This window comes from Pteropus alecto, unplaced genomic scaffold (genome assembly GCF_000325575.1).
Source record: "Pteropus alecto unplaced genomic scaffold, ASM32557v1 scaffold146, whole genome shotgun sequence".
In the NCBI taxonomy this organism is placed as follows: domain Eukaryota; kingdom Metazoa; phylum Chordata; class Mammalia; order Chiroptera; family Pteropodidae; genus Pteropus; species Pteropus alecto.
Genome location: NW_006442107.1, coordinates 14,896,971 through 14,911,530, shown reverse-complemented (window position 1 = coordinate 14,911,530; position 14,560 = coordinate 14,896,971). Strand labels below are relative to the sequence as shown.

At 36.4% G+C, this 14,560-nt stretch overlaps 1 protein-coding gene across 14 annotated transcripts in view; it reads left to right on the top strand.

Annotated features, from left to right (window-relative positions):
- Window positions 1-14,560, top strand: part of DTNA (dystrobrevin alpha) — a 342,095-nt gene that overhangs the window by 212,688 nt on the left and 114,847 nt on the right. For all 14 annotated transcript variants that reach the window (XM_025038598.1, XM_025038599.1, XM_025038596.1 and 11 more), the window contains one exon: window positions 8,874-8,941. In XM_025038598.1, the coding sequence (XP_024894366.1) occupies window positions 8,875-8,941 (67 nt within the window). In that variant the 5' untranslated portion in view covers window position 8,874. The remainder of the gene's footprint in view (window positions 1-8,873; window positions 8,942-14,560) is intronic.

Genomic DNA, 14,560 nt, shown 5'->3' with positions numbered 1-14,560 from the left:
TGGCCTTATAAGGCCAGCACCAGCCTTTTTGCCCTCTCCCCTGGATAGTTGCTCTGTAAATGCATCCATTGAGACTGGCTGCTCCCTTTCACTGAGAGTTGGTTCTGCCTATAAAATAAGGCTACCTTTGTTTCTTATCGAATCCTGGCCTTCCCCTAAACCAGCCCATGCAAGGAACTATAATTCTTTATTTGTGTACCCTCAGACGTGAATATTTTGGTGGGGTGAAAGTCCATATCTTTTATCAAATCATTAAAAGGGTCTAAACTTTAAAAGAAATTACAGACTAGACAGCTTTACACTGCTTAATTAGCTAGTACGTTCTGTCTTGTCATGGCCTTTTATTGAGAAGCTAAATTTAACTCAGTCACTTGAAAAAAATTGGAATTACAATCTTTAGGTTTCCAAAATATTTTATAAATGTGCGTGTGTGTATATATATATGTATGTGTGTATATAGAGACATATATATGTATATATCTACATATATATGTATATATCTATATATATGTATAATCCCACTATAATGAGATAAGTGGGGCTCAAAATTCAATTACAAAATTTGAGGTTGTCTTATTTGCAAGATTAATTAAAAAATAATTAGTCTAATTATGGAGGGAAGAGAATTTTCATTAATTTGTTTTCATATATTAGATATTTAGGAAAAAGAAACAGACATGTGTTTATAAAGAGTGCCATCTTGGACTGAACTGAGAATGTTCCAAATGATGAGAAGGTAGTCATATCCTAACATCCACCCCACAGAAGTTAAGCCCTCGGCAATCCCAGCAAGAAAGCAGAGTCAGCCATCGTTTTACCATGACCCAGTGGGCCTATATATATAGCATTACTACTCTTAAGAAATATAAATGTGCACACAGAGGGCGGCGGGGGGGTGGAGAAAGAGAGGGAGGGAGGGATACAGCCATTGTCCCAAAGGCACATCATATTGGATAAAACATCATTCTCTAAAAAAATCTTAGCAAACAGACGACACCCTCCTTATGGTCATCTCCCCTAGGGACCCTTGAGCAACTTTTGATTAAGCACTTAGGCAGGGCTCCCAAGTACTTTAACGACATTCTTATAACTTCGAACCTCACATGACAGAGCCCAAATTTTGATCATTTTCCTTCCAAAAAGTTCCTTTTTACCCATGCCAAGTTGCTCCCAGCCTCCCTCTGCAATCTTTAAGGCCTAAATAATAGTAAGAAGGAGGTTACAGTGATGCCAGCCGCTGTCCAGCAGGAGTCGTAGCTTCTTACCAAGTCAAATGAAATAAAATGAAACCAAATAAAACCAAATGTCCTTAAACGTCATAAGCACTCTTACCCCAGAACAGCAGGTTTCTGCCTGACTTAAAAGTACGACTGACAGTAATTTTGTTTTCCCAGAAAAAAAAGAGAAAGGTTTTCTCATTTTTAATGGCATTTTCTATTTTTTGAAGTTTGACTCATTACATGCCCATATCAATGGATGTGTATGTATATGTATATGTATATTTACATTCTCCAAAGAATTAATTATCTTCTCCCTTGGCTTGAAGTATATTTTATAGTGTGTTTTACAAGCTAGAGAAATATATTACAAAGCAGCATAAGAATTCCAACCTAATGTTGTACAAATAAGTTCATGGTCAAACTCAACTAGCATCATTTTTCTAGCTCAAACCTGGCTGTGTATCAGGAGCACCTGTGGTGCTTTTAAAAAGCACACATGCTCAGCTCCAAACTCAGATTCAGTAAATCCAGGTATTTGATTTTTTAAAAATTTATTTATTTAAATTAGTTTCAAGTATACAGTGCATTGGTTAGACATCTATTTGCATTTTTGATACGGTCTCCAGGCTGGTGTGATGGGAACCACATTTGAGAACTACTATGGCAGATACTTTCCAGGGAAGATCAAATGCCTGATAACACATCCAGGAAGTCATTACACTAAAATAGGGAGCTCATGTCCCTTGCCCCTCACAACAAAATGCAAGTTCCAAGATCAGAAGATGACATTCAAAGTAAAAGACACAGTTGGAAACCCACTATAGCCATTTATTTTAGTAACAGCATTTTCCTACTTTCAGGGGCTCATCTTAATAAAGGACTAGGAAATAAAAGCAAATGCAATTATACTTTGCCTGGGGAAAGAGCTCTGAATACTTCTTTTTATTATATTGCCAAAGATTAGGACTAGAATGTAAATCTGAGAAAGTCATATCAGAGGCCTCTTTTATTAACAGAAATGGAAACAGGCATTTATACGCCACCAATAAATCAATTAAAGGAGGAGAGGAGCTTGAAATGGCCTTCATTGCAGCTATTAACTTCAGAGAGTGCAGCAGTGGGTGATTGCTGAACCCAGCATCTTCTTGTCATCCACCTGGGGCAAAACGGATGAGAATGAAGCATGGGAACAGTCTCATCGTACTAAACACAAAGTCTGCAAATCTTAAGTGTTTGCTAAAGTGAAGCAGAAGCAAAGCAGAGCCAGACGTTTCCAAAAAACATTGTTGGCTTTTGTGGATTGAAACTGTGAGAGTGTGACTCGTTGGTGTGTTTATGTGTTGTCTGGGTTTACATAAATCTAGATGCTGGGAATTGTTTTAATCACCATGATTATTTCCAGTATAACAGTTTTAAAATAGGAGGATTCTATTAAAAAGTATCACACATAGGAATTTCTCAGTGAAATTGGAGAAAACTGTGGACCCTTTCCTTCTCCGTCCTCCTTTTGGCCTGTTAATCATCAACTTCTGTCAACTTCTTTTCAGTTTACTAGTTTCCAAAAATCTTAAATTGTGTTGAACAGTGGCAGCTGGAGTAAGATTACTGGTTATTAGAATTCATACTAGCCTAAGAATTTAAAAATTAAAAGCAAAAAAAAAAAAAAAAAATGGATTCAGTTTCCTGTCCTGCCAGAAAATACTATGTATGTTTTTGGGTATCTGCTTTACCTACCAGAGCCTTAGGTTCAACTATAATTTGGGAATAATAATATCCCTCCGACCTCCTCAAGAGGTTATAAGGAAAAGCATTTTATAATCTTCAGAAATTTATACAAATGTAAGACACCATTAGGTTAAGCTTCTACCTTTAAAATGTCTTCTATGTCATGTGTAATAGAAATATATGTTTACTATGGATGACGTTGGATTAAAGATGTGAAGGAAGTAACTCGAGAATGTGATATTTCAATGTGAATTTATTCTCAGTGTGCCAAAATACAATTCACATTTCTTCTAACACTCTGTGCCCTACATTAAACTTATTCTTTATATCTTGCTGTCTCTCACATAGTTCTACTCTGCTATTTTATTCCTCCCGCATCTATAGGGGCAAAGAGTTTGAACTCTCCCTGTCCAGTTTTCAGCCCGCTTTTAATGACTAGAGTGGAACAAGGGTGACTTAGTGAACTCACCTCCTACAAACTCATTATTGCCATGAAGGCTGCAGATTGTTTCCTAATATGTGTGAAGTGCTGTGGGAGAGCAAAAGCTGAGGTCCTCACCTCTTTGCTTCTCCATGAGGCCTGCCAATCACCAAGCCCTAATGAAAGTGTCCTAAATCTCTCTCAAATCAATCCTTTAGCACAAAACAGAATATTCTCAGTTCTGAATCACAGAAATATCCTCCTGACTGGACTCTTCCCTTAATTATGTGCTCCCACCCTCTCCCCTCCTGCCTACCCAGTCTCTCTTCCACTCCTATAAGAAAGCCCTATACTGTCTAGACGTGACAAATGAGACTCTGTAGATCTGATGCCTGTTCACCTCTCCAGCATCTCCATGCACACCTGCACTCAGCAATACTGAACTATCCCCAATTCCCAAACGTGCTGTGTACCCTTTTAAAAGCACAAGCTTTTGCATGATTCTTCCAACTTTGATTGCCTTTCCTTCACTCTTTTCTATCTGGAAAATTCCTGTTCATCCTTTAAAACTCTATTCTAGAGTCACCCTTTTTTTGATGCCTCTTTTAGATCTTTCCAGAAATAAACTACTGTGTCTAGCAGTACACACTTTCATTATTGTACATATTATACCAAATTATTAATTATTAATTATTTCTTAGAATAACTTGTTTTCCTTTCTAGACTGTGAGCTTTTTAAGGGCAGGGGTAGTATCTTATGATCTTTGGATCTCGAGAAACTAGCAGAGTGTCTGACAAATTATAGCTATGTTATAAATATTTCTTAAGAAAATAATAGATGGATTCTTATAAGCGAAAACATACACCCTGTATAATTCATGAGACTGATCTGATCTCTAGGAAAAAAAAAAAATCTGATGAGGCTCATCACTTCTTTATCACCATTAGTTCTTTTCTACTCTTTTGACATTTATGTAATCTTCTGGTAAATTCTAAGGTTGTAAGCATTGCATCTACATGAAAGGGCAACACAAACCAACCAGATTAGGCCTGTTGGTGAAGCACGTACTTTGTGACATTGTATCAGAGATGGATTATTTTCCCCTTGTCTCCTCCATATGATTTTGGGTAGCTACACTTATACTGAAATTCATGAAAAACCAAGCTTGACAACTTCGGAGCAAAATTGCTCTGTAAAAGCACTGCCTCCTTCTCCTACTGTAAGTGCTCTTCTCTCTTTGTAAAGCCATGAGAATGTGGTCAGGCATTATGTGTCTCAAGTCTTACTGGTCAGAGTTAAATTGGAAACTAAGGTGCCCAAAGTGAATCCTGTTGGATTCATGAGCTTACTTTGTCCACGAGTCCCACTATTCAATCAGTGTGAGCTGTAAACTAGCATGCCTTTTTCACTATTATGACTGTGATCGATGGGTAATAAATGAGTATACTCAATTTTATCTAACAATGTTGCTTCCCAGGAAATTTGGGGTAAAATGAAAAGTGTGTAATTTTTCCTTTTATGTTTATAATTATATTTCATGTTTTCTAGTATTTCACACCAATGAGTTTTTTCTTCTTTTCCTCATAAGGTACATGTTTTACTTAGAAGTGAGATTTAATACCTATTGTGTAACTAATGATGGTTCTTTTATGAGTTAATTAACCAAAAAAAAAGGTGATGAATAGACCCAAAAGGTGACATCAATGTAGTTTGCATCTATTTCAACTCCTGTTTCATAAGGCAAGATTTTACTTTAAAATGTATTATCTTAGATTATAATAGATATAAATTAGTTTCTCTCATTTCAAATAATCATTTCTAAAACTAGTACAATTTGAATTTCACTCTTCTGTGGGTCAGTTTTTGGAAATATAATTGAAAGTCCATTTCATGGAAAGCAGACTTAGCTCTACTTTTCTGTTTCTTTGTTTTTATTTTTTTGTACAATAAATATACGTAGCATTTATTGATTGGATTTTGCTAGGCACTGTGAAGAATTTAAAATTTTTGACGTTGTTGCCCTCAAAAACCTTACAGAGAGACACACAAAAAGTTAACTTGAAAAAGAAATGTCACCAACAGCACAAAAAGTAACATCAGCAGCAAGCACCAAAAGTTCAGAAGCCAGTCTTTACCTCCCTGACATTTTCAGTCAGAATTTCCAACCTGCCGTCCCTTGTGATTTATTTTTAATGTTTTTTTTTTTTCATCTCATTCCAACAAATAGGTAGACGCAGAAACATATCACTGGTTCTATCCCCTCTTTCTCTTTTGACTCAGCTTTCCTTCTGATCTTTTGAAATAAAGATTGGGAGCTATATCCATACTATTTTTGAATGTCAGATTCTTATGTCCCCACTTCCTCTGTAAGGAGATGGGGTTAAGTGAATCAGGAAGGGTGTGTTTTTCTTCAGATCTCTGTATATCGACCATACCTACATATTTAAAATCTTATAAAAAAGATTCAATCGTTTTCAGTGGTGAATTGTTATCAAAGCTTCATTAATAACTCTTTCCAATTATTAACGACCCTTTCCAATTAATATTTAACCTGACCCTGGTTATATTATTACACATTGCAAATGGGTACATACTTTCCTTGACTCTGTAAACCCAGGCTGATCCATGCCATTCTTTTCCTTCCTGGCAATAGGCAAATAATCCTTGAATAAAAGCAATTTGTGAGGCTGTTTGAAAAGTTAAACTGATATCACAATGATTTCACCATCATTTTTTTCTTTTACCCTCAAGTGAGTCACTTTATACACATCATTATTACCTTTTGAGCAGTCTCCTGTAAGTAGTACTATTAAATTTACCTCAGGTAATCAGCCTCTCACTGTCACATACCTTTCTTTCCAGTTCTACAGCTGTAATTACCTCATTGTGCTTTCATTGCTCTTATGCTTTTGTATCTCCCCCACTACAGTGTAAGCACCTTGAGGGCAAGAGCTGTGACTTGATCACAGTTTATACCCAGAACTTGTTGTTTGGAGTATAAAAGATACTCAATAAAGGTTTATTAAGTTCAGCATTAAAAGAAAGGCGTGGCAGGCTATGGAGGCTCAGAGGAAAGGCACCAAACGAGGCAATCATAGAGAGTTAGGGGGGATTTCAGAGGAAGATACACCTAAATTGATATCTGAAAGGTAATTGCAAGTTAGCTAGGCCTAAGGAGAGGGCAATCCAGACCAAAATAAATAGCATGGACAAAGACCCATATTTGAGAAAGAGCAGGTAAAAAGGTCACCTATGCCTTATATTTACCATGCCTAAGAATCAAAACATAGTGGTGTACATACGTGCGCGTGTGTGTGTGTGTGTGTGAGAGAGAGAGAGAGAGAGAGAGAGGGGGAACTTTATTTTTTAAAAGTTTAATTAGATATAATAAAAAATCAACTCCCATTAACCTATAAAACTCTTCATATTTAGCCCAAAATCCTTGATCTGACTAAACAACATTTCCATTAACTTGCTTATTATTTTCTCTTTCCTCAAGTTAAATTTTAATTTTTTGTATCTTTTTACATTATCTGTTCTAATTCTTGGTAGTTTTTAAAATAGATCCACTGTGGACAACAGTATGTTTATTTAAGTAGAGACATGTGAACCTAACCACCTTGCATGAAATTATGTATAAAAAAACTATTGCAGGTTTCACACACTCAACTTAGAGATTAACATTTAGAAAATCACCTGCTTTTTTTTCTGGAGATATATATATACACACACACACACATTTTTTTATGGTGGCATTGGTTAACGAAAGCCAGTAAATTTCAGCTGTACACTTTAACAGTAAGGCATATATATATTTACACTGTATGTTCAACTCCCATAGTTATATTCCTTTCTGTCGCCACATATTTGACCCCCTTATCCCATACACTTCCCTCTTCCCCACTTCCCCCTACCTTCTGGTAACCACTAGTCTATTGTACATGTCCATGAGTCTCTGTTTGTTTGTCCTGTTCACTTGTTGCTTTTGGGTTTATATACCACATATAAGTGATATCATGTGATTTTCAACTGTTTCTGTCTGGCTTATTTCACTTAGCATGATTATCTCGAGGTCCATCCCTGTTGTTGCAAATGGCAGTATTTCATCTCTTCTTATAACTGAGTAATATTCCGTTGTATATATGTACCATAGCTGCTTTAGCCAGTCATCTATCGTAGGACATTTCGGTTGCTTCCATGTCCTGGCTACTGAATAATGCAGCTATGAACATCGGTGTGCAAATATCTTTTCTGACATGTGTTTTCAGGTCTTTGGGGTAAATACCCAGTAGAGGGATTGCTGGATCATATGGTAGATCAATTCTTAGTTTTTTGAGGAACTTCCATACTGTTTTCCATAGTGGCTGTACCAATTTGCAGTCCCACCAGCAGTGTATGGGGGTTCCTTTTTCTCCGCATCCTCTCCAACATTTGTTATTACTTGTCTTGTTGATTATAGCTATTCTAACAGGTGTGAGATGGTATCTCATTGTGGTTTTGATTTGCATTTCCTGAATAGCTAGTGATATTGAGCATCTTATACTTATTAGCCATTTGTATGTCCTCTAGGGAGAAGTGTCTGTTCAGGTCCTCTGCCCGTTTTTTGATTGGATCGTTTGTTTTTTTGTTGTTATCGAGTCATCTGATTTCTTTGTGCATTTTGGATATTAAGCCCTTATCGGCGGTGTTGCTTGCAAATATATTTTCCCATTCATATGGTTGTCTCTTTATCTTATTGACAATGTCTTTTGCTATGCAAAAGCTTTTTAGTTAGATGTAGTCCCATTCATTTATTTTTGTTTTTACTTCCCTTTCCTTTGAGGTCAAATTCATAAAATCCTCTTTAATTAAGTCCAAGGTCCTTGAGTTTAGCTCCTATGTTTTTTTCTATGCATTTTATTGTTTCAGGTCTTATATTCAGGTCCTTAATCCATGCTAAACAGGTCTAGTTTTGTGGTTCATAGGGAAAATCACCTCTTTCTAAATTGAGATTTGGGGGTATACAAGGAACAACTTGCAGCAGAACGTGGTGGAAGGCATACTGGTCTTAGAGTCCAAACATCTATGCCATTCACTTCACTAGGTTAATGTGACTCATCAATCTCATCATTTGTTGAATGGAATCCATAATATCTGCTATATTATTCATAGGTATTCCCAAAATTGAAAGAGGGGCTATATGTGAAATGAATCTCCTAACCAATTGTAGACGATTGTATTCAGGGTTGTATTAAGTTATAGCACAAGGCATCTACCATTGTAGTTATTGTTCGTTAGAAAATAAAAATTGTATAACCCCTCTAACAACAGCAACATTCATTGTATGTGGAAAAATATGTACAGCAATTTAAGTTAATGAAAGTAAAACTATCCTTTTGAAATACACAGTTTTAAATTGTTAGTCTCTGTGTTTGTGGCATAACTACAGCAATTGTGTTTACATAGAAATGGCTGTTTGCCTCATTAGCATGAGGATAATACACATTGTAACCATTTTGTCTTGTAGAATGATTGAAGATAGTGGGAAAAGAGGAAATACCATGGCAGAAAGAAGACAGCTGTTTGCAGAGATGAGTAAGTATGGAACTTTTAAGGAAGACTTTACAGTTAACAATGAATACTCATGGAAGGGCTAGAAATAACCGCTTAATCTCTATGACATGTGTACTTTTCCTTAAAATCCTAAATTTCTTGCATAAAATGTACATTTGGGTATTTTTCCCTCCTATTAGGTAAAAGTTAGTTAGTGAATCATCATAATCCATTACTACACTGTGCATTTTATATGAAAGAAAAAGCGTCATGGACACACATGTATACATACACACATGAACAGTTGATAAACTCTGTTTAGTGTTGGCACTAATAGAGCACACTAAACTTTAAAGTCTGTGTACATCTCTCTGCACTATCTCAGTGTTGAGCATATTATAGGCACTAGATAACATTTGTGAAATGAATCGCTGAATGTCTTATGTACAAAATGATATCTTATGTTCATATGGGAAACAAGAATCAGGCATGATTACCAGAACAAACTATAAGCTGTCATTTGCACTTCATGCAGTGGGGAGAATCTGTCCTACAAACCAATTTCTAAAAAATGAAAAGGAAAACAGAAGTTAAGAGCTTAGGAATGACCTACTGTACAAGGGAAACCAAACCAAGACTATATTTACTGACTCCAAGGGAGAACCCATTAAATAAAGGCTACCGGTTTATGTAAATGCATAGTTGCCATATAAGTCATTGGTTGGTAGTGTCTCCCTTATAGACCATGTTTCTTTTTCATAAGGAGGAAGAACTTGACATTGGAGGGGAACATAAATCTAAATTAAATGTTATAAAGAAAAAAGTACAATTCTCTCCTTCCCTGCATAAAGAATGAGGATGAGCAGAAGTGAGTTGTAAGCCTTTTTCCCTGAGAGAGCAGTAGATGAAATTAGGTTTCTGCTGAAGATTGGGATTGGCAACAATGAGGGTCAGAGGAGATAAAGGAAAGTCTTAGATAATAAGATTTATATTTACCTTTATCATTTCCCAATAATCTGGTGGCACCACAACAGTGTTAAAACTAACAAAGAGAAAAGAAAATTAAAATTGATGTGGAGAATCTCAATCATGCACCTTGCTTTTTCTCCTTTTAGAAGCATGTCTAGAGTTCCTGTGAGTGTTTCAGCCATGACCTTCCAATTTCCTAGGCCATGTTTGGTACTGTATGTTCACTTCTGGCATGGCTGGTCACCTGGAATTATGACCTTGTTGATACAACTCTAACAGAGCAAGGAACCTGGTTATTCCCTGGCCATCTGAACAAAATCTAAAACAGCACAGGTATCCTCCCATATCATAGATTCTTAGACTGAAAAGGCAAAAGTCATGTACATCATGAGCCAGTTTTGACAGAAAAAGAAAAAAATATGTTAATATATAATATAAAAAAACAGACTTGGGGGAAATCTTTGAATTTGTCATTGTTATGTTAGATTGTATCAGCAAACACACTGTAAGAATTATAAAAGTGTGCTTCTTTAACGATTTTTTAAATACTTATCTGAGTTTAAGTACATTATCTCAATTCATTCTGTGCCTGGTGAAGTGCCTGGCACAGACACATACATATGTCATACATGTCTTTTGAATTAAAGCTGTACAACTCAAAGATCAACATAAATTTTATAGCCATAGAAAGAGAAAAGCTTTACATGTTTCAAGCAAGAGAGACTTAGGAAAATTGTGCATTAATGTCCCAGATTGTGACTTTATCTTTTATAGAAACTTCTCAGGGTTATCATGTGCTTTATTAAATCATTTTACGAGTTCTCTTGATTAGTGATCAGAATAGTGAAACAAGCCACACAAATATATATCTTTCTTCCTTGGGTATGCTAAATAATAGACTCAGATATTGGTCAAAAACACATCTGACCTTAACAATTCATTAGTGAGCATCATGTTTAGATCAACACTAAGTAGAACATGTCCACAGTAAGTGAGATTCTGCCACATAAAACAGTTGACTAATTTCAAAGCGAAGAATTGATTTTGGTAGATAGACTGTCACACAAAAGAAGAAAAGTAATCTCATTGAGATCATAATAAATAGTTGAAAAATTTATGGATTATTCCCCAGGTCTATCAGCCACAGGACACCAAAGAAAGACAAGGAAATTACTACCACAGAATACTGATATGGAGACTTGTAAAGTAACTTCTAGGAATCTATGATATCTAGACAAGGAGCTAAAAAAAGAAGGAGGAACTTGTAAATCTGGTCAGCTAAGTATTATCTAGAAATAATTTTTTTAACAGCAAAAGAAAGTGCCAAAAAGATTTTTTATTTTGGAAATGACAAGTGTCAGAGAAAAATTAGGTATGAAAGAGTTAAGAGGGCAAGGAAGACTTTATTCAAGACTATTGCAAGAGGGAAGAGAGATTGAATTCAACTCCACTGGAACAAAAGGCAGAAGGGTTTTTAAGCACTAGGGTGAGCTAGTGTAAAAGTATTGAGGATGTTCGTGGGAAGCTGGTCAGTTGTGTTTGCTAATTGTCACAATTAGAAAGTTAGGTTTCTATGCCCCCACAGAGACTGGAAGATCTCCTTCTATTATTATATCTCAAAGGAATGGCTCCCAGGTCCTTGAGAAAGATATTCTTGCATTGTAAAACTGGCAAGTAGCCGGGAGATTTATATCTCAATTGGGCAGACAAAGAATTTGCAATGTAAAGATTTCTAAAGTAAATACTCTAAGAAAAGGGAGGTCAGAGGCTAGAGCCAGGAAGAAGCCAACTAAAGTTTAATCAAGCTGAGGGGTACATTAAGGCATCTTGGCCTTACAAAGACCAAGAACAGAGTACAGACAATAACAATCAATAAAAAGAACAATTGATGAGAAATTTGGGCAAATTCAGGTGATTGCAACATATATGCTTTAAATATCTACACTAAGCTCATAATCACAAAGCAAAAAGCAGAAATGGCAAAGAAAATTACGAGTAACATGGACTCACAAATAAGCAGAAAAGACTATCCTTATATATGAAACAACAACAATAGCAACTCCATAGGCACCTACTTTGATTAAAGGAATTCTGGCCAAGTTGCCTTTAACCAAAATGTCCCTTCAGTATAATGTCCTAATTATGAGTTTATCTAGTACCTTAGATTAAAGCTGAAAAGACTAGTTAAATGTAAATATCATCCTCACCTTGGCCTTTTCAGCCATGAAATAGTTTAACAACTCAAACAATTTTATCACACTGCCTTTTAGCAGAATAAATAGTTTGTCCTTGGCATTAAACCCACCTTCTTCTCTGTTTTCCTACTTTTGGAGCACATTTACTCTGCCTGGTGAATGCTTACCTGAGAACATGTCCCTGTCACTCACTATCGTGACTTCCTACTTAGGGACAGACTCTAGACATTTTCCTTCAAATCTATTCACCTTAGATGCTGAATCAATGTTGGTTTAAAAGCCTTCATGGCACAAGATAGGTAGGTTTTAATGAGGGGAAAGTGATTGGAAAATACTCGTTCAGAACTTGGAAGGCTGCCTAACAAGAGGAGAAAGGTCTTGGGGAGAAAGCAGAGTGGCCTCTAAGTGAAGAAGGGACTGGAAATCAAAGGAAGGCACATGTAGGTGTTTGACAAATACTGTTGCATTGTTGAAAGGCAGACAGCCCTTCAGAATGCTGACTACAGTCAGCAGATGCACAGTTGGAATTGACTCCAGAACATGATTTTGCAATGCACACTATGAGTTTTAGGAAAAACTTAAAAAATTCAGAAAAATGACATGAATGGTCCCACTACCAGAGGCCCTGGTGGATACAGTGACCATTTTCACTTGCTTCTTCTTCTCATGCTTTTTAGCCACTTTAAGATGTTACCACCATGGGTGATTAGTCTGCAAATTCTGTCTTACATCACCACCCTAGTCTGGGTCCCTGCTTTTTGTCTCTCTTTTTCTGTCTCTTAGTACCCTTCAGAACCCCTGAAGTCAGATTTTACCAAAGTTTTGTTCTTGAGAAGTTCTTTCCACATACAATTTGACTTTCTCTCAAGACCTCATCGTTATTGTTGTGGCTTCCAAGGATTCCTTCAGAACAACCTCCCATATTCTCATGAACCAGCTTATCTGGAATTATCAGCATATATACTCAATGTCCCTTCCAGCCTTGCCTTATCCTGGTCAAAGCTTCTACTGATGAAGCAGTTTGAGATGGGCTCACTGTTAACTGCTCTAACAGTACCCATCTCTAAAAGGAGAATGTCCCTGCCAAGGCTTCTGCCTTCCAGGATTTCCAAAGCCATGGAGTTCTTGAACAACTACCAAACAGCCTGGCATTGTTGAGAAGTGGGAAGGAAGTTCCTGTTCCCAATTGTGTGCCTCACAATTTCATCACCTAGAACATGGAATGGACTTACTTGTGCACACAGACTCCTATTGGAAAAATATTCACAATCTTGGCCTAGTCAAGACGCATTGCTACATTTTATATGTTTGTGTGTAATAATTCCTGAAATGTATTTCATAATCAGGACTTCCAGATGCATGTATCCAACTGCCAATGGATAGCTTCGCTTGGACATCCCACAAGCAACTCAAACTCTAACTAAACTCTTCATTTTCACCCACCTACAAACCTGTTCCTCCCTGTTTGTACCTGAGCTTAGTGAGAGGCATCCCATCCCATTAAGTTGTCTAAGAAATTTGAGCGTTGTCTCTGATTCTCAAACTTCTTTACTTCTCATTCTACTTTTCTCTCTCTCTCTGTCTGTCTCTCTGTCTCTGTGTCTCTGTCTCTGTCTCTCTGTCTCTCTGTCTCTCTGTCTCTCTGTCTCTCTGTCTCTCTGTCTCTCTGTCTCTCTGTCTCTCTTTCTCTCTCTCTCTCTCTCTCTCTCTCTCTCACACACACACACACACACACACACACGCATCCAGTCAATCACCAAGTATAGAAAAGAGTTTAGACACAGAGTTCATAGTCTTCATCTTTATTCTGTAAATATTTGTTGAGTTGAAAAATAAATGAGATATTTAAGAATCTGAATGACTATATAAAAGAGTTTATAATGAGCTATCAAAACATAGAAGGCAAACATCCATGAATTGCATTAAACTGTTCAGAGTGTAATGAATCTAAAGTAAGACTGGTTGGTTGGATGGATGGATGGATGGATGGATGGAAGAAAAGAAAGAAGGGAGAAGGAAGAAAAGAAAAAAGGGAGCGAAAGAGTAAGGAAAGAAGGAGCAGAGGGACAAAAGGAAAAGAAAATATCTTGAAAAGGAGAGCTAAATAAAGGAAAAACAGAATTTGCAGGAGACAACAGTGTGATCAATCAGAATTTCTTAATTGTATCTTTGCTTTAATTTTTATCACTTTCTTTCTACTATGATGTGGCTATGAAAGGTTTGAGGAGATGGAATAAGAGCATCAAGTTGCCTTAAATAAATTAACTTGAATTTGTTATTATGAAAAGTTTCAAATGCATATAAAAGTTGAAAAAGTAGTATTCAGCTCTACCCTTAATTATTTACCCCATCCCACACTGTATTACTATGAAGCAAATCTCAAACATTATTTAAATGAATTGCATATCCATGTTTTAAAGAATTATAGCCCAGTGATATAATAATAATAGAGAAAAAAATACTATCCATGATTTTGAGAAATAATGAAGAGGAAGGA